This window comes from Perna viridis, chromosome 13 (assembly GCF_037379345.1).
Source record: "Perna viridis isolate PV_CMFRI_1.1 ecotype Kerala chromosome 13, ASM3737934v1, whole genome shotgun sequence".
In the NCBI taxonomy this organism is placed as follows: Eukaryota; Metazoa; Mollusca; class Bivalvia; order Mytilida; family Mytilidae; genus Perna; species Perna viridis.
In genome coordinates this window covers 12247421-12267981 of record NC_142457.1, presented here as the reverse complement: position 1 = coordinate 12267981, position 20561 = coordinate 12247421, and the positions used below count along the sequence as shown (strand labels likewise).

The 20561-nt window shown below is 34.5% G+C and overlaps 1 protein-coding gene across 3 annotated transcripts in view; it reads left to right on the top strand.

Annotated features, from left to right (window-relative positions):
- LOC148599613 (chitin synthase chs-2-like) overlaps positions 1–19558 on the top strand; it is a 33852-nt gene extending 14294 nt beyond the window's left edge. For all 3 annotated transcript variants that reach the window (XM_088559521.1, XM_088559523.1, XM_088559522.1), the window contains exons 3-16: positions 1360–1750; positions 2551–3629; positions 6659–6758; positions 7121–7290; positions 7557–7636; positions 8419–8527; positions 9254–9407; positions 10229–10439; positions 10959–11159; positions 11743–12140; positions 12553–12717; positions 13501–13772; positions 13990–14210; positions 15314–19558. In XM_088559521.1, coding sequence (XP_088415647.1) covers positions 1360–1750; positions 2551–3629; positions 6659–6758; positions 7121–7290; positions 7557–7636; positions 8419–8527; positions 9254–9407; positions 10229–10439; positions 10959–11159; positions 11743–12140; positions 12553–12717; positions 13501–13772; positions 13990–14210; positions 15314–16779 — 5017 coding nt within the window. In that variant the 3' untranslated portion in view covers positions 16780–19558. The remainder of the gene's footprint in view (positions 1–1359; positions 1751–2550; positions 3630–6658; positions 6759–7120; positions 7291–7556; positions 7637–8418; positions 8528–9253; positions 9408–10228; positions 10440–10958; positions 11160–11742; positions 12141–12552; positions 12718–13500; positions 13773–13989; positions 14211–15313) is intronic.
- The last annotated feature ends 1003 nt before the right edge of the window (positions 19559–20561 follow it).

The following is a 20561-nucleotide window of genomic DNA, read 5'->3' as shown; positions in this document are numbered from 1 at the left end:
TAGTGGGTTTGGGATTTGATCTCGAGCTTAGGCGACAAGAACTTCCTGATAAACAATTCGGTGTATATATTTACCAAATTACTGTAGTGTATAGATTGCAAGGTTTTTCGTCTTCAGATTATTTGCTTCACACCAAACCTAATTATTGAACATAGAACGGTAGTAGTGGGCAAAAACAATATACGTCTGTTTCTTGCTACATTACCTACGTATTTTGTGTGCCTAACCAAAACATTTTATGACTATTTGTACTCGACGACTGTCAGAGTCTAGATTTTTTCCTCATTAACTCAATATAATATGTTTTTTGAAAAAAAAAGAAAATTTCCATACCTGCCTACTCACATGTACCTACATTTATTTTTGCTGGAAGCAGAAAACAGGACTTTTCATTTTTTGTCTTATTTTTATTCATTAAAATAATATTACAATAATGTATACATATGAATTACGTGCAAGCCCTCACTGCATTAGTAGTCGCAATTAACAGAAAAAAAAGAAAAACTTTTAAGAAAAAGTCTTTGCAAGAATCGGCGAAATTGGTTATGGGAAGAATCTGAATCAAGCATTAAAAAACTGATCTGACAAAATGCATGTACTGTCAATCGAGGACGTGTTCTTCTTATTTAGTCTCTACATCCGTCAATGGATATGTTGGGAAATTTGTTTTCATCAGAATACTGACCCTGAAATATTCATTTGCCGTGAGTTTACTTCTATTAACCAAAATGATATAATAAATCTTGTCTTCATTGGTCTTGATTCTGATGGTGCAAACAGTAAAATTATATTTTAAATATGATGGGTTATTTCATACATGTATATGTACAATGTTTCATCCACTGCCTGATTCTTACAGAAAATGACACTTACATGTGATACAGTGAAACCTAGATTTGCTACATTTGTACAAGTCCCTCTTTATTATATATACCGGTATATATACCCGCAATAATTAGTAGATTTGCTATCAGAGGGATACATGCTGTCAATAAACTTTTTCATATATTCTTTTATATAACGAAAGGGACTTGTAGCAAGTGAAACCTGTCTAAACCGAACACCAGTTGGATTTTAAAATAGGTTCGGTTGAAACGGGTTCTTAATACAGTTATACATGTATTGATATATAGGGACTGTGAACAGTGTTTGGTGTAGACAGGTGTTCTGTTAATCAAGGTTCAAAAAGCATTTTTAAACTAATATTATTGGACTGTTGATAGTGTCTGGCTTAAACAGGTCTTCAGATTTTTCAGGGTTCGGTTTAGATAGGGTTCACTGGCCACTTTTCTAGCTTGCGAAGAAACCATATTGCCTTTTCTCAAATTAAAATGAAATGACTATACATGTATATTTCAGGAAGGAACCGTGGGACGTCTTTGAAATTCAGAACAAGGACACGATCAGTAAATCTGATTACCAGTTCTGGAGAATTGTTTCCAAAGGAACACGAATTGTTTTCGTCACTGCGTTTGCAGTGATTGTTTGTTTATCAGCTGTGATATCAAAACTTATTTTTGTGTACATGTTGACAAGACTTAACGTACCGGGTGATAGTGAACCCAACTTGAAAACTTTCTACGGAAGTGTCCAATATACATTTGGAGATGAGCAACCTTATACGGAAGTGACGTGGATGTGGGCAGTCTTGTTGTGCATGCTTGCCCCTTACGTCTTTACCTTAGTCAAAAGTTTGAACAAAATAATTTTCAAGACAACAAAACCTCTGAAATTTTCAGTTCTTCTTGCAGTAAGTATTGCTATAAAATATACATGTGTAATGTTCCACAAAGTATAAAAAAAAAACAATAAATAAACAAGATTATATACCATACATGAAATCCTAAAAATGTTACCAAAGGCGCGGATTCACGGGAACGAATTAGTCCTATAAAATCTTCAACAGAAGTTCCTATAAAATTTGTTCAGGCTCACACAACTTGAAATTAGATAAAAAAAAAATACCCGTTTATATGTAGCTACATGTACCTCTATTATTTACAATATTTTGTACTATATTGCTATTCCAGCACCAATTATAAAAAAAATAGTTGGCTTTTGGCGAAAAGAGTTAACAAATTCAAATGTCATATAAAAACTTGAAATAAATTTCCGAGGTATTTATATCTTTTTTTTTAAAAAGTATTAAAAGAAATCAAGAGAACCAAGATTCTAGCTGAAATCAAAAGAATGTGATCCAGGGACAAAGACAAGACATGGAAAACAGACAAACAAAATGCAGGAATACAATAAACAAAATAGTACACACAAAGTAATAACCGGTGGTAAAAACTTCCCGTCCCAAGGGCCGTCAATTTATCGAAAATGCCATCCACATATTAAGCAACTACTTGCATTTTGTTTTTATTTCTTTGAAGAATCTGAAGCGGCCATTAAATGCTTTGGGCATTTACATATGGTTAGGCCCTTTTGATTTTTAACACACATTAGAGAATACACCATGTTTTACATGTAATAAAAATATGCATAATATTGCTTATTCTGAAATGAAATAACAACACATATCTTATATTGTATTTTTCTTTACAGGCACTGCTTGTAGAGACTATTCATTCAGTCGGGCTATGTATTTTGGTTTTTATTGTCTTACCAAATCTCGACCCTGTCGTTGGCATGATAGTTATGTTAAATGTCGGAACGGTTCCAGGTCTTCTGAAAATAATGTATCCGTCCCGAAATAAGCTTGACGTGGCATACGGGTATGAAGATAATGAAAGAGAGGACAGCCTAGGAAAAATGTTCGGATCTGTTGTAATGAATGTGGTCATTGTTCTGGTACACATTGGTAGCCTCGGTTTGATATGTTACTATATTCTTAATCCGTCATCGGAAAACGGTACTGACCAACAACGGCGTGAAATAGTTATTTATTTGGCAGTTGCATGCATCTGTATATCTGTGAATTGGTGGGAAAACTTTGTACCAAAGGGAACTAGAGACTCTGGCGGATTATCAGGTTTAAAACGTTCCTTCATGCGGAGTAGAAGTAAAATACTATTCATAACAATGTGTTGGAAAATAATCCTGACAACATGTATCCTGCCAGTGATTTATGGTTCTTTAATATGTGGCAAGAATTGTGTAGATATGATATACTTCAAGTATCCTAAACTAAAACTCCAAGTCATAAATCACTCCTCTATCATGAATACGACTCTAGTAGATGGGGTAGTTTTAAACAGCTGTGAACCTTTGAAAAAATGGCTTCCATATATCATAGCATTGATATACATTGTTCTGAATGGGGCTTGTTTTAAAATAGGCAAGGCTGCATGTAAAGTCGTAGCACAAAGACTGGCATTCGGACTACCTTTGGCTATATCTCCACCTATTTCGCTAGTTCTGTTACTTGCCTTTATGTCGACGCCTGATAAAAGTAGTCCTAGTCCAAGTTTGGAAAACGCTGGCGAGTTCAAATTCGGAAAAAAATGTTTCTTAATATTTCCGCACTGGACTGACGACAATCATAACCCAATACTTAAAATGAGCGAACAGTTCAATGATTACTGGCCTTTGATTGTTGGTGGCCTTTTGAGTTATTTCTCCTTGCTTTTGATGGCTAACTATATTTGGACACCGAAGAAAGAACGTCTTTCATCGACGGACAAGTAAGTCATGTAGTATCGATAAACTTGATATAGTCAGGGGCATATACAGGAGTTGAAGAACGGGTGGGCACGCTGAATAACCAAAGAGAGGGCGCTTTTTGTAACAGCTGGGCGGTGATTAAACATTTGCTAGAGGTTTCTCTCTTACCTTCCCCTTCTATGCTACCCCCGATAGCCATTGTCAGGACATAAACAAACCCCCTCAATACGTATGATATAGACAACATCCATCCTCTCTCTCATCCAAAAAAACCATTGTGATATAGACAATTATCTTCAATCTCTCCCATCATCCCAATAGCCACTTTAAGGATATATACGACAACTTTCATCTCTCCGTCATCCCAATAGTCGTTCTAGGATATAGGCAACATCTTCCATATCTCTCATCCAAATATCCATTCTAAGGATATAAACAACGCCCCCCTCGAGCTTTTTATCTTTCCATACATCTATCTGTTGCAATGACTAAGTTACAAATATCTCAGTGTGACAAAAAATGTTAAGGGCCATTATAGAAAATTCGATAAATTTAGTTTTATTATTATCAGCATCTATGTAAAAAATTATATAAATTAATCACTATAACAATGAAAACAAATTCCTTAAAAACAAATGACAGTTTAATAACGTTTAAAATCACTGTCGTAATGGTGGAAATCCAAAATCCAAATTTGAATATTAAGAAAAAATTAAGTGACCCTTAACATTTTTTGTGGAGTATATTTTACAGAACTTAATATGTTTATTTAGAATATCAAAAATATACTAAAATATATTCATTTCTGGTTTTTCTTGATATCAAATGTAAGGTCGTTTCTGATTGGTTATCAGATTTAACAGAAACGATCAGGGAACCAGTGTACGTTTTCTCAAAAGAAAAACAATTAAAAATATTTACAGCATGTTTAATTATTTTTAAATGGCTAATCAGTTGCAAATCCTATCTCGATCCTTTCAGCTATCGTCTCTATTTTCAATGACTTAACCAATGTAAGAAAAATGTACATTTTGATGTATAAGTACATTGCTCGGTTGTAGGCTGTGTGTAACTCATAAAAGCCTTTCTAAGGATATAGCTAACACCTTCCTATTCCTCCCCTCTCTCCCTCATCCTAATAGCCTTTCTAAGTAAACTATCCTGGGTTTCATAAAAAATCTAAAGTTGAGAATTTCATGCCCTGTGGTTTCCTCAAATCTTCAATGTCATTTGATCTGATTGGTCGAAATTTGAGTTGAGGAAGGATTTTGGGAAAATCTCAATTTGAGATTCTTTATGAAACCAGACCTTGACAGCTCCTTCCTCCCCTGTCTCACTCATATCAAAAGCCATTACTTAGGACGTCTGTTTTTCATTTCTCATTCTAATCCTAATAGCCGTTCTAAGGGACAACTCAACCTCTATTTCTCATCATATATATTTACGTAGGGTCTTATGCTTGGCTTCCAATCCATTCTTCTCTTATATTCTAATATGGCATCATAGTCTGCAAAGGTAATACGCTACACCATCATATTATGCTAAACCTTCGTAATTTTAAAATGCATGTAAACCTTGCAATAAACAAAGAAATATACATGAACGTAAGAGGGACTCCCTAAACATTAAAAGGCATGCCGCGATCCAATCATTACCACACAGTTACATCTTCCATGTAAAACTACGATATTTTGACTTCCGCCATTTAAATACCTTTAAAAGTACATTTTGTATAACCGTGGTCCATGCTTCCAGTTTTTAGGGGAGTCCGAGTTGTTCATTTATTTTTGTCACTTTGTATTAGCGACCCACCTCGAAAAGTGGCGGTCACACTATACTATAGTGATCACTTTGTCCGTCCGTCCGCAGCAAACTCATGTCCACCAGGCCGTAGCTTTTTTTATCTTTGGATGTATGCTTTTGATATTTGGCATGTGCATAGATCACCTAACGACAATGTGTCACGTACCATGGATCGTGGCCAATGACTTTGAACTCTGATCTCAAGGTTAAATTCTTGTTTTTTAGTGACAAACTCGTATCGGGGTTGTAACTTTTTCGTATATCGATGAAAGCTTTTAATATTTGGCATGTGGGTAGACCACGTAAAGACAATGTTGTGTTCCATGGATAGTGGCCCATGACCTTGAACTTTGACCTCAAGGTCAAATTCCTGTGTTTTATTGACGAACTCTTGTCTGGGTTGAATATTTTTGTTTTTTGATGTGGGATTTTGATATTTGGCATGTGGGTAGATCACCTAAACACAATAGATTATGTACCTTGGACAGTAACCTATGACTTTGACTTTGACCTCAAGGTTGAATTCCTGTTCTTTTTCATTGACAAGCTCTTGTCCAGGCTGTAACTTTTATGTCTTTCGATGTAGGCTTTTGATACTTGGCATTTGTGTATATCATCTTAATCCATTTCGTATATTTGGCTTTATTATCATGGCGGGTCCCACAAAGATGGAGTCCATCCAATGATTTCTAGTTTTGGTTATTTTATATTCTTTGTTGTGTGTGTCTGTTTTCCTTGTGTAATCTTTGTCCCTACATTACATTCTTTTGAATTCCACTAGAATCTTGATTCTTTTTTTTACTCTTTCAACTACATCTATTAGATTTAAAAGGATGACCTCGAATTATTACTTCAAATTTTCATTAAAATTTTCCGAGGCAACTCAAACCAATTCTAGCCTACACGAACATCTACATTATGAAAATAAAGACACACCTACTTACTAAAACTAATTTTGGAATGTAGAGTGGCACTTATTGTGACCCTTTCCGTACCGACGTTTCTTGTCCATACTCGACATAGTGTGCATTCATTTTACTTATTTGTTTGTAGGTTTCACTTACCGAATAGTTTCTATATATATATATATATATATATATATATATATATATGTTGTACATGTATGCTGACTACGTATTGTTCATCCCTAGACTTTTTGATATGTTTTACATTAACGATGTACCTATTTGCAAATACCATCTCTGGTATTAGAATCTCTGACCATTATGTAAATGTTTTCTTTCAGACTATTTGTGAAGCCACTTTACTGTGGTGTTCTGCTTGAACCCTCGATGATGTTGAACAGAAGGAGAACAGACGAAGAATACAAAACAACTGTCGAAACCGTGAGTATCATTCTAACATTACTTTTAATATCTAAGACGGCTGGACTTCAACCTCTTTTCCATGCATAAAAATGCGGCAAGTTGTTGGTATCTACGTATATTGTTTTAGTTTTAACTTAATAGTTCCGTTTAATATTGGAAACCCGAGGTCATGACTTCGTTAGAAAATGCAGAAATGTATATCAAAACGATAGATGCGTTACTGAGAAAAATAACGAGTCCTACGCAAAGTTTTTGGAGATCACTCATGATTTTACAGAAACCAGTAGATAAAAATATTATGACTGTAATTTAGCTAATAATGCAATTAAAAATTGTATGTGCATAAATAATCGACATTACTTTAATTTGAATGCTTCCAGAATAGAAAAGCAAAAGTTCCAATACCCGAATGGCCAGAAGATCCAAGTTACAATCCAGCAGACGATTGGTCATTCCTTAGAACTAACAGGACACCAATGATTTACATGTGTGCCACAATGTGGCATGAAACTCAGAACGAAATGACACAAGTGCTTAAAAGTATCTGCAGGTAAAGTTGCTGTATAGAAATTTACACATATCGTGAAATATGTATTGTTCGTTTTTATTGCATGGTTTTCGTAGTTAGGGCGAACAAGGAAATCAAAATCCTTATAAAATATTCAATTACTACCCAAACTTTTGATTTTCCTGTGAAATCTACGAACTAACGGACTGAAAGGTGCGTTTGGAGCTTAATCATTCATATTTTCGGGAGATAACCTAATTTTTTTCCGAAAATAATTTTAATAACCCCACTGTTTTTTCTATGTTCAGGATGGATGAAGACCAATGTACAAGAAGAAATATGATGCAGTATCTCAGTATCCACGACCCTGACTACTATGAAATGGAAGGTAGTCACGTGATTCGATCCGAACACAGTTATAATATTTCTTATCTGCCAAAGAGGCTACTGAATCATAACTTTTAGTTATATAAAGCATTATGTATTAACGAAAAAATAATAGTATTCCAACTCAAAACCACGTAATACTATGAAATGCTTATCTTTTTTGGAGAAATGCATGCCATGTGTTAATTGTTTTATTTCCATTTCGTTATAACGACTAATCGTTAAAACGATAAAGCTAACTCGTTCTAATGACACACAAAAAGCACCACCAGATTATAAACATTATATTTCAACGGTGTACGACTGTTGTGCAGTGCCGCAGCAAAATTTAATGTTCAGAATAAAGTACTGACCATATTACCGAAAAAGTTCATGAAAATTTGTGGAAAGGGCTTACATCCGGGACCATCAGAAATATAAAACGCAAGCGAAGAAAAAAAATACAAAAAATACAAACAAACTAGAAAGTACACATACATACACACAAACAGAACGACAGTAACTGAAAATCGACTTTGTAACTCCGATGTTACAGAAATGATTGCAGTTATTGTTAGCAACGCTTATAGAGACATATAATTGTCATTTGAAATCTTGTTGACACACCACATCAGCCATTCTGCCCATGGTTGTGTCTGAAGAACATTACAGCGTAAATACATGTATGCATATTCCTATTCCTGCAAAGAGTGATATGATAGCGTCACGTGAACATAATGTAACAGAGCTAGCTGTCATATTAAAACTTCAAATTTCGTTTCGAACGCTTTTGTATGATTGCAGCTCATATTTTCTTTGACGATGCCTTCCAACCACACGGTGAGGGGGAGTATGAGTATACTGTTAACTCCTATGTGAAGATTCTTCTCGACTGTGTAAGCGTTGCTGCAAGGTAGGTCTGCATAAACGTTGCACAAAAGATACCCAAAAACAAAACGAAGACAGGAAACAATAGATTTTAAGTAGCACTCCAGCTAAGAATCATGCAAAATGTGATACATTTTTTGAAAGCCTACATATTTTTATTTTTGATATCTTGTTTAAAATGCTTTAGTAAACAGAAATTAACATTTGGTTTTTCATATAACCCGTGCTCATAGGAGATAAAAATTGTATAGAATGCACTGTAGAATTCGAACATGAGGGAGATAACTCTGTAAATGACACTCAAATACAATAGAATCTATTAGGTTTTCAATGTTGATTATCTCCTAAGAGCAGGTAGATTTGAATGAAAATTACACATTTCATAATAAAGACCCATAAAACAATTTAAATACAAAAATAAAAATATGTAGCCTTTTTTGTGGTGCATCACATTTTTCAGATTTTGCATGATTCTTACAAAGACAGCTACTTATATAGTTATTTCCTCTTAGAATTGTTCTAATTCTAAAACATCCTAAATCTTAAGTTTAATCTCAATCATTGTAGAAATAATTTGTTTCCTTTATAATATTGATTACAGCCATTCAGGGTCTTTTTAAATTCTTGCATATACCAGTAACATTATGTTCGTTCATCGATTGTTTTCGGTCCTTTAAATAAGCAATGGTACATACGTAAAAACCAAATTCTATTTCGTTTCAATTCTAATAAACATTTTCTTTTTTTTCAGTGCTGTTCACAACAAAGCAATTTCTATCAAGGACCCCATTAAGATTCCTACGCCCTATGGCGGCCAGCTCGTCTGGAAACTTCCCGGGGGTAACAAACTTATTGCTCATTTAAAAGACAAACAGAAAATTCGTCACAAAAAGAGATGGAGTCAGGTAATTAATATCTCGAATAAATAATTGTTCCACATCTTTAAGAGCTAAATCTCTTACGACAACATATATGTAACCGCTTAATTAACACAAAGGTATATTCATCCGCTGATACAATTTCTTCGCAAAGTGAAGAAATTTTTTGCATGATTTTTTTACATGAGGTTTGATTAATTAGCAGTAATCTATCTACAACATTCACAATAGATATTCACTATTTATTCTAGCAAACTGTCATTCATTCATTTTAAGCTAACATTGACATTTTATATTTAATATTGAGGTTTACAGCAAAATCAGCGTTTTCTATATATATATATACTGTTCCATGCAACTATGATTACACCTGGTGCGAATCTGAGAATAACCATGCCAGACATTCGCCTCTCATCTATTATTGCATCTATGTCCATGTATTGCGAAACTATTTTTATTATTAACAAAATTTGTATTGCCTTGCTTCTTTCCTTCTGTTAACAAAGTCTGAAATTCTGGGTCCTTCCCTAGATTACATGTATTTGCTGGACTTCCATTTTTTCTTTTATCTTCTTTAAGGAATGTTCGTATTTATTTTGTGGCCTGGGGGATAATTGTGGTCGATCATATATAAACAAAGCGCGTGTTTATAAACAATTTGTGTTTATTTCGAATATTCCAAACAAAAATATCACCATTCCTTATAACTTAGATTGAAATAGGACTTTCGTGCTTAGACGTTATGACACAGAGAAATTTTGTGAATTGAAAATAGCGCTTATTATTTCAGCCAATCAAAACATGTCTTAAAGAGAAAATTAAACTATATTGGTATGTTTTCATTTAAGGTGATGTACATGTATTATTTCCTCGGACACAAACTACTTACATTGAAAAAGAGCAGAAAAAGTAAACAAATCATTGCTGAAAACACGTTCATCCTGGCTTTGGACGGCGACGTAGATTTCCAACCGTCAGCCGTGCAACTTCTTGTGGACAGAATGAAGAAGAATCTAACTGTCGGCGCTGCATGTGGTCGTATCCACCCTATTGGCGGAGGTAAAGTGTGTTCAGTGTGTATACTAGAGGCGAATCAAGAAAGAGGGTTCCGGAGGTTGGACATACTCTTTTAGTAGGAAACGTTGAATTTTGCGATTTAAAATGTGCAGAATTATAGCCCCTTTCTTAAATTTCTGGATCCGCCCCTGCAAAATAATACAGTAATAGATATTTATTTGATGTAATTTTATATATGAAACATCGGTTTTCGCTTAAAGAAATCAATATAAGCAAGTAAACCGTACATATAAATCATGTATTGGCCCTAAATGTTTTAAATCATTTTCACTTGATAAGTGTCAATAAATGCTTTAGTACAACTGTAGGACACATTCTTAACGAGTGCCTTGGTCAGGTATCTCAAAAGTTGGGCTTCCTCTCCGATGGCAGTTGGCTGTACTACTTTACTTTCAAATTCCCATAAAGGCGATTATGCTAGACCCTAAAAAAGTTGGTCAGTAGCAAGGAAAAAATTATTATTTGTTTTTCAAACTTTTAATATAAATGTATTTGTTTTAGGGCCTATGATCTGGTACCAAAAATTTGAGTATGCCGTCAGTCATTGGTTACAAAAAGCAGCAGAGAATATGATTGGTTGTGTGTTATGCAGTCCCGGCTGTTTCAGTTTGTTTAGAGGATCTTCCCTTATGGACGACAACGTCATGAGACGGTACACGGAAATGCCACAAGAAGCATATCAACATGTTCAGTATGATCAAGGTAAGAATACAGTAGGTGTGACGTAAATGTATCACTATCGCACTGCTTAGTTGTTAGCAGAAATACATGTTTCTATGTAAAACTATTTTCTTAGTGTTTCTAGGTCTATACTCTAGCAATAAAAACATGCACCAGTATGTACTAATGTATTCAAATCATGATAAAGATAATTAATTTGATTGATTAAATGTTATTTACACATAAACAAAGGATGACTGGTGTGTAAAAAAGGTACATTCATATACAAAAATGTATATGTGGAAGTATAGTGATTTAATTTCTTTTTTCAATTAACGTTTGACATGTAATGGAACACTTTCAGTACAACGCTACTCCAATTTTGTATGTACACATGATGTTACATCTTCGAATTACTTTAATAGTGATCTTTACATTTTCGGAAGACACGCACTTTTAATAGTAAATGTTGTTAATATGTGTACGCTTGAAATATTACCACAAAAAGATAGTATTGCATTTACTTTGACTTCATTGTATTATAGAAATTGCTTTTAGTTACATCTATATATTAAGATTTGTTCATTATCAGTTTCTCTATCAGATTAAATATTTTCTTGCATAGGCGAAGACAGATGGTTGTGCACGCTATTGTTGCAGCAAGGTTACAAGGTTGAATACGTAGCTGCATCTGATGCGTTGACCTTTGCCCCGGAAGGATTCTATGAGTTCTATAATCAACGCCGTAGATGGTCTCCATCAACAATGGCAAATATTATCGATCTTTTACTCGACTGGAAAAACGTCACTTCTAAAAACGATGACATTTCTTTGCTGTGTGTTGGCTATCAGATGCTCTTGTTGGCATCGTCTCTTTTGACACCTGGTACTATTCTGTTGATGGTCCTTGGTGCCCTCTATACTGCATTTCCTGCGATTCAGCCTTGGACAGCTTTTGTTGTAAATCTGCTGCCTGTAGTTATCATGGTTATTCTGTGTTTTACAGCTAAGAAAGAGGCACAGGTAATACAAGCCTTTGAAAGAGTTAAAATAAAAAAAAGTTGATGAAAAAGCTTTAACTGCGTAGTTATTTTTTACATATTTAATCACATAATATATTAGCTGACAAATGTAAACAAAACTAATATTTGGAAGTTAATATAAATGATTTTTACACGTGTGCATGTAGCGCGATCAGGACTAGGTTTAGCGAATGAAAACTTCTTTTTATGGACAGGAATACGACGTTAGCTTTCTTTGCTCCGATGTCGCCAAGTTTACTAAGTCCTATTCCTTTTATATAAATAATGAGTTAGCATGACGATAGGAAACTATACGCTCCCAATTCTAACAAAAAGTGATTAAAGAATTGAAGAAATTTAAAACCGTATTTGAGAATTCGATTTATACAACTTACTTTGTATTTCTTACCCAGTTGAGCTATGCAGCGATATTATCCACGGCCTACGCCCTCATTATGATGATAGTTATAGTGGGGCTCCTGAAGGAGGCTGTTGAGGCAAAATGGTGCTCTGTTACTACGTTCTTTTTGCTGTTTGTTTCACTATCATTTGTGATATCAGCACTTCTACATCCCCAGGTAAGACCATGTACATGCCTCATATACATTGAATTTGACCCATCAGTGTCTTAAAAGGGCAAACTTCATAAATACTTTGATTGTTGTTTCTGGTGGTCATGAGATGTAAATACTTGGATAATGCCATAAAATCTCTGCGTTTTTTTCTTCATGTGCCATACCTTATATATATATTTTGCCTGATTCTTAAACAGAGAAGTTACTGTATTTAATTAAATCCAGAGTCTCATAATAATTATTGTATTGGTCATTAAAGACCAATACTGGATCCATCGTGGCGAGGAATGTTAATTTTGATATTTTTGATATTTCAAAGTTTTAATATATTACTTACTTAGTACTTAACCCCATCTTGAAAATTAATTACTGTGTACACAAAAAGTTCATTTGTACAGTTGGTTGTACCAATGCTTTAAGATAATGTTTCCATAAAGGCGAAATAAATAATGACAGGAAGAAAATCTACATGAAGTGGTTATAAAGGTCCGCCGAAGTGATTAAAAATAAATTATGCGTTCATTTTTGATGTTTGCATAACACGCTTATTCAAAAAGAACATGAAATGTTTTAGGCTGTAATTGTTATTTTTTTTACTTGTACATGTAATGTCAAAACTTAGGAAGTTTTCAAAAGTTTGTTGGTTTTAGCACAGCAATATATTTAAAAAATCCAATTCAGTTTGAAATCTCCAAAACACTGTGACAATTTTTTTCACAACATATTGAAAGTTTGCTCCAGATTAAAAATATTCTTACAGAATTGTTTTAAATATTGCCATTGTAGGAATTCTGGTGCTTAATACATGGGATGCTATACTTTCTTGCCATTCCATCGATGTCAATGTTGATGATGATTTATGCCCTAGGAAACCTACATGATATCTCGTGGGGAACGAGAGATACGGGAACTGTTGCTGGTACCCCACAGTCTTCCGGAACCCCGCAGAGAAGATCAAGGGTGGATGATATAAGGAACTGGGTAATGGGACCCAGTACAAACCAAGCAGCACCAAACCAAACCTCCGACTACCAGTTTTCATTCGGAAATTTATTCAGGTGTGTAGAAATGTAATTTGCTCGAGAAAATGTCTTGGATACATAGAAACTGTGACAAAAAAAAATGTTTTCAGCTGCCTTTAAAAGTAATGACATGCCGAATGTGTACAGGTTTATCTATTTTTTCTAATTGTTGATAGGATGCAGAGGTTATGAAGACACACTGTTAAATATTGACGCCGGTTCATTTTAAATTTGCATTTTCACATTTGTTCAGATGTATGTGCTGTCCTCAGGGAGGAACTCAAACCGAGGATGCTCGTCTTCGTGCGATCTTGGATAGGCTTGATGATATGGAGAACCGATTAACCACAATAAGCAGACCAAGCATATTATCACACGAGCGTGATGACGAACCGATGGGTCTGGCTGGGGGTGAAGATATTACGCCCTTCTCACATCAGTCTGTTCTGTTCGAAGGGGCAGGAGAGCAAAGACGTAAGTTTAAATTTCACAAAAATACGCCTAAGTGAAAATTTTATCAAGAGGGGACGACCATTTCATTGAAATAAATATTCTGGCCCTGAGAATGTTGAAACAAAAATTCCACAATTTTTCCAGCCCCTCAGAATCAAATGGTCATCCCCTAAGCAATGGGGGTTACAACAGAAAAGAGCATTGTTACTTCATAACTTACGATTAATTTTGTACTTTTCTGAGATTAACTGCTGGACCTTTGTCTTTTTAACGAAAAAAAGGAACTACCATGCCGTTATCAATGCTGACCAATTGTTGGCCTACACTAATCTTATGGAAGCTACAAGCAAATATAAATACCGATAAGTAGGTATCAGTCGCAAAGGCAGGTTTAGTTCCCTAGCTACCGCTGACATTACTTCACAAAAGTTGGGCAGACATAGAAGAGACAAATGCTTAGGACTGGGAAAATTTTAAAATTCAGTTGTAACCAGCCGACGTCTCGGTATTTTATGACTTCAAAAACATTTGTATATACTTCATTCCACACTTGTGCAATACTCAAGTATTGTAGTATGAATACCATGTAAAAAAACGCTAAAGTTGGATTACATGTAAAAGGACGTATCCATTCATCATCTACAGTATTGTTGGCCTACTTTTTCTTTTATATATATGCCACTTTAAAATAAGAAATGGTATATACATTTTACATGTATAAATCACTCTCAAAGGCAAATCATTTCGTTTTTTGAGACACTTTTAATACATGTAGAAAAGGAACAAATATGGTGAAATCCAACAAATCCACTATCGTATAGGTCAAAGTTCGAAAGGTTACTTAAAAGGTCAACTGTTAACATTTTTCAATACAAGGTAGGTGTGTGTGTGATTGGGGCCGTGGGGGGTGGGTGGTTAGGGGCTCCAGGGTTATGATCACCCTATTGTTTCGACAATTGGTAATTTTCATTATAGTATGTGTACAGATCACCTTTTAATCTGAAATGCACATGTAACTATAAAAATAATTAATATAATTATTTATTTTTCAAAATACAAGTTACTGTAAACATGTGTGACATCTGTTATTTGAAAACTTACTTGCATATCCGTTTATTTTGCAGACAACCCAATGTTCACCCCAGAAAAACAAAAACAAAGAGATGACCTGAAAAACCCGTACTGGATAGAAGAAATAAATGGTACAAGGAAGGGAAATAGAAGCAAAACAGAATACATGGCAGTGACTGAGATCAACTTTTGGCAAAAGTTCATAGAGAGATATCTCAAACCTTTAGATTTTGACCAAGATCACAAGAAACGTGTGGAGAAGTCCTTACTTGAACTCCGAAACAAAGTATGTCTAGCTTTTCTGTTGATGAATGCCTTGTTTGTGACCATTGTTTACACACTAACAGAAGTAAACAAACAGGAACAGGGTAGTTTATCAATACCTCTCCCATGTGGTTCAGGAAAAAAGCCAAACGATCCAGGATACGGTCAAGGTCACATTGAACCAATCTCTTTTGCTTTTACGGCTGTATTCGGTTTAATGCTTCTCGTGCAGTTCATCTGTATGTTGTTCCATCGTTATTCTACTCTCATCCATGTTATTGCATCACCAACTGCAGAAGTTAATCTGCAGAAAAATTTGCAAAGAAAACTAAAAGAAAAATTCTTCAAGGACTACGACGAGGAGTCTGCCGAACAAGATATCACTCCTGATGAAGGTTTAAAACTCGTGAGAGAACTCCAGAACAATAAGCAAGAAACTGATTCTGATACATCGTCCGTATATTCTTTAGACATGAGTGATGTAGAATCTGAATATGGTGACGACCTTATAGAGACCAAGAAACCCACCAACATGATGAGAAAATTTAAAGACAGACAAAACGAAGTTCAGCGAGACGCACTAAGTAAAAACTTTGTTAAAAATTTTACAAAATTCAAACAAGTTGTCGATGCCGAGGAAACAGCAAGTATAAGCCCAGTTAGACCAGGGGACGAATTTGACAAAAATCCAGATGAGCAACGAGAAGGCTTTGTACGACAAGCGTTTGGGCCGAGTCGACTGACGCACAAGTCAATTCGAACAGTTGTAACTTTGATGCAAAACGATAGTATAAAAGAACAGATAAGGAAGAAGGCGGAGCATCTTCACAAACTGAAGCAACTGCAAAAAGATAAGGCAAAAACAAAATTCCAGGGTGTAGTCAAGAAGCACTTTGGACGAAAAAATTTCGCAAATTTAGTCGATCAAGCCAAACAAAGAGAAAAACTTGAAAAGATAGAGGGTGAGATAGAAAAATTGAAACCAAATATAGACAGTTCTTCAAGACCTACATCTGAAACTCTTGGATCAGAAAATAGATTTAGTAGACTTCCTTCAGTCACGGAAAAGACAGAAAATATTTCGGAGAATTCCGACAGCGACGACGATGATGACAACATCGTTTCAGGTCACCATTTATCCGACGATAGTGACATTTCTGACTACGAATCGAGCGGGAAACCGCTACGCGGTAGCTTCCATGTTAGCTCCTTAAAAGGACCGGGTAATTTCCACAATGCTGATGTTCTGTTTTAAGGAAAGGGTTAAATATACAGTCAGATCTGTCTTACATGTAGCAGCCACATTTATTCAGAAGTAATTTGTCTTAAAAGGCTATGATAGATAAAGCTCTGTGTATTACAATCTTTATGAAATTAACAAGTATATTAAGACTACCTGTTGGTCACCATTTTTGTTCTCCGGTGGAAGATCATTTAAGACAAACTTGGCTGTATTCACATTTACCAAAAAAACATACGTAAACAAAAATGATTTCAACTTTTTTTTACATGATTTTTTTTAAGTGCTAAAGCATCCCACAATTTACATCGCGTGTTTCATGTAAATATATTAACAACCTGTTTTGTATTGAGGCTTTGTCTACTTGTTCAGAACTCACCCGATTGGTCCCATATTTATCATAAAATTAAGGATAGTATACGTATTCCTCTTCAGCGGCGTACATGATTTATAGTACTGTTTTTGAGATTTTGTTAGCTATATATTGGATATCCGATTATGAGGCAATTGAATCCTGTAAGGGGACAAACGTATAAGCTAGAGAGACCCCATAGGTAGTAGACTTGGGACGACTTTCAGCGGAACGAGTTACCCCATAATTTAACATCCTATTTGCACCACGTGATTCACACAGCGGATTGCTTACTGTTGAACTGAAATTAGTCCCTCATTGGGTCTGATAGGTCAAGGGTAAAATATGTATAATTTACTGTGACTCAGACTTTGTCCTAAAACGCTGTTGTAAATGAAAATTCGCGTTTTTACAAAAATCGTACAGCACAATGTATAAAAGTTGTTTAATTACTCATTGTAAATACCCATGTTTTAAAAGTTTGCTGCTATTTCAGAACCCACCTATTTTAATAGTTGTTTGGCCTCATTTATAAAGTAAGAAATAACTGTTGTAATGAAAAACTCAATCGTAACTTCATTCTTGAATTAGGGAAATAACCGTGATACATATATTGTTTAGTTGTTAGATTATGCGTTTTTATTATTATTGATTTTATTTCATTAGATTTATTATATTTCTTTTTCACATCAAACTTTGTAACATGATAAGGTATGTCATGTCGTTAGAAATGGTCCAGAAAAAAATGCTGTAGCTTTATAGTTAATTTAAGGAGGTAGACCTAAGATAAGGGACACAACTCATACAAATCATTGGAACGTTAGTATTTCGCATTTTACACCAATCTCATGTTTGAATCAGAGTAACTTGGACGATTTCATTCTGTTTTAAATATAAGCTTGATAAGCTTTGGTGAAACTGAAAATGATACAAACATATCACTGATTTCAAGAGTGATGTCCCTTTCCCTTGGCCTACCTCCTTAAGCTTTTCAAACCGGTCTCTTTACATGTAACATATTTTGATACTTTGTTTTTCAAATGAAAAAAAAGTCATTCAAAACTTTTTTTATTTCCTCATTTGAGCTCTACCAAACCTAAACGATTTAAACTCCGTGTGTTGCTTGAAAAGAACTTTGAAAAACTTCAAAATGGCTGATGTCATTGTTGTTATCATCTGTGTTTCGTTAACAATTGTTTAAAATTCAAGCATGTTTCAACTTGCATATCATTAATAATGCTTTAAGCTGGCACGCCTCACTCTTCCAAATACCGGAAGTCGTCACATTACACCCTGGAGTCATCTTTTGCAGCTTATTAATTAAAAAAAAAATTAAGTGCGCGCCGCGGAAGTCGATCTAATGAACAAGAGAGATTTCTGTGATATTATATTAATAGAGATCTGACATACTGAAGACTTGTACCTCCCAAGTTTGTTGTGTTTTTTCTGATTTATTGTGTACTTTCAAGTGAATTGTATGGTGAAGCGGTCGCTTCTACGGTTTAAGCATAAAATAATTTAAGTAGCACTCCAGCTAAGAATCATGCAAAATGTGATTCATGGGTAAAAAGCCTACATATTTTTATTTTTGATATTTTGTTTAAAATGTCAAAGTAAACAGAAATAAACATGTGGTTTTTCATATAACCCGTGCTCATAGGAGATAAAAATTATATAGAATGCACTGATTTCAAAATTAAGGGAAAATAACTCTGTAAATGGCTATCAAATACAATAGAATCTACTGTATTTTCGATGTCAACTATCACCTAAGAGCAGGCAGATTTGAATGAATAATTACACATTTCATAGTATAGACCCATAAAACAACTTAATTACAAAAGTAAAAGATGTAGCCTTTTTTGGGGTGTATCACATTTTTCAGATTTTGCATGATTCTTACAAAGACAGCTACTTAATACACATATACACATGTGCATATTGTATTTACTGGTATAAGAGCATATGAAACAAATGGTTTGAGGAAGGAACTTACGTTGAAAGTGAAATCAAGAGTTATCATTCCCCTTTTGGCTCCTGTTCTTCTAAATAGTATCATTCAACGACATATTTTCAATAACAAGGTAACCTGATGAATCACACTAGATACCGTAATTTGTAATTAGTTAAAAACAAATACATATTAATATTTATAATCATTATGGTTGTAAAAGATTTTAAAGCACTTCTTTATTGATATGTGGTGTAACATTCATTTGTGGCTTGTACAGTTCATGTCGACAAGTTCAAACATTGTTCACTTCACGATTTAATGATATCTTTATATTGTTCAAGCTTTTCATAGATATCATAAATTGTACTTTTGATATGCTATTTAAGCAGATACTCATTAATGAAAAAGGAATTATTTATTTATCCAACATTAATATAGCTGTGGTTTTATAAGTATTTTAGTAATAAAATATAAATTATTGCCCTTAAGCTTTCAGTCTTGTTTTTATATGAAATAATTCATTTGCCTGACACTTTTTCTTCCTTATGTTCACGGATCAACTAAATTATTCAAATAGACACGAATTCCTTGAGTGCCCGATGTAAACAACCACACGTAATACTCAACGACTTTCACGCCTTCTGGTTGATTTTTTATTGTCTCCCCTGGGACGAAAAACCTTAAGAATAACGAGTGGATGTACATTATTAGTCACTGGCTTCCCGGCTGAACTAGGCCAGAATTCCGTTCCTCCATATCCCAACCTCTTACTTCCTGGCGCAATATTGCATAACGCTCGTCGTTCGTTCCGCCGTTCGTTGAAATCGGTTTTATACAATTTCTTTATTATAATGGGTTCTAATTCGTATCAGTGAGTTGAAATACATGTATAATTTATTTCATCCTACATCTTTAAATGTAATATGTACAAGATATATACTTGTACCAAAGAATGTGTGATCTTTTTTCTTTTGTTTTTGTTGTTTTGTTTTGTGATTTGTTTATTTGTGTGTTTGATTTTTTTTGTGGGGGGGGGGGAGGAGGGGGGCATATACACTAAATTAGAAATTTCGTTCTTAGCAGATAAATTAACATACATGTAGCGAGACCGAAGATGTAGTTTGTTTCAATAACATGTCAATAAAGGGCCGACAAAATACGGACAAAATATCATGCATACGGTCCAGAATTTTTAAAAATAATAAAAAGGGGAATGAAAATACAATAGATATGCATATACATTGTATATGCATCTTCCTATTTTTTATACGACCGCAAACATTCGTAGGTTTTATAACGGTATTACCCTGTCATCTCTGTCGAGATCTGCGTCTTTAGGGTTTGTTGTCCCACCCCTTTTGAAAAGGAGAGACTAAAAGAGGAGAAAAGTTAGACATTATCATTTGAGTTAATAGAAAATGTTTACATGTATTGATAATTGATATCCGAATCCGAATGGGGACGTTCTTTTATTTTTTATACAGGTCAAAA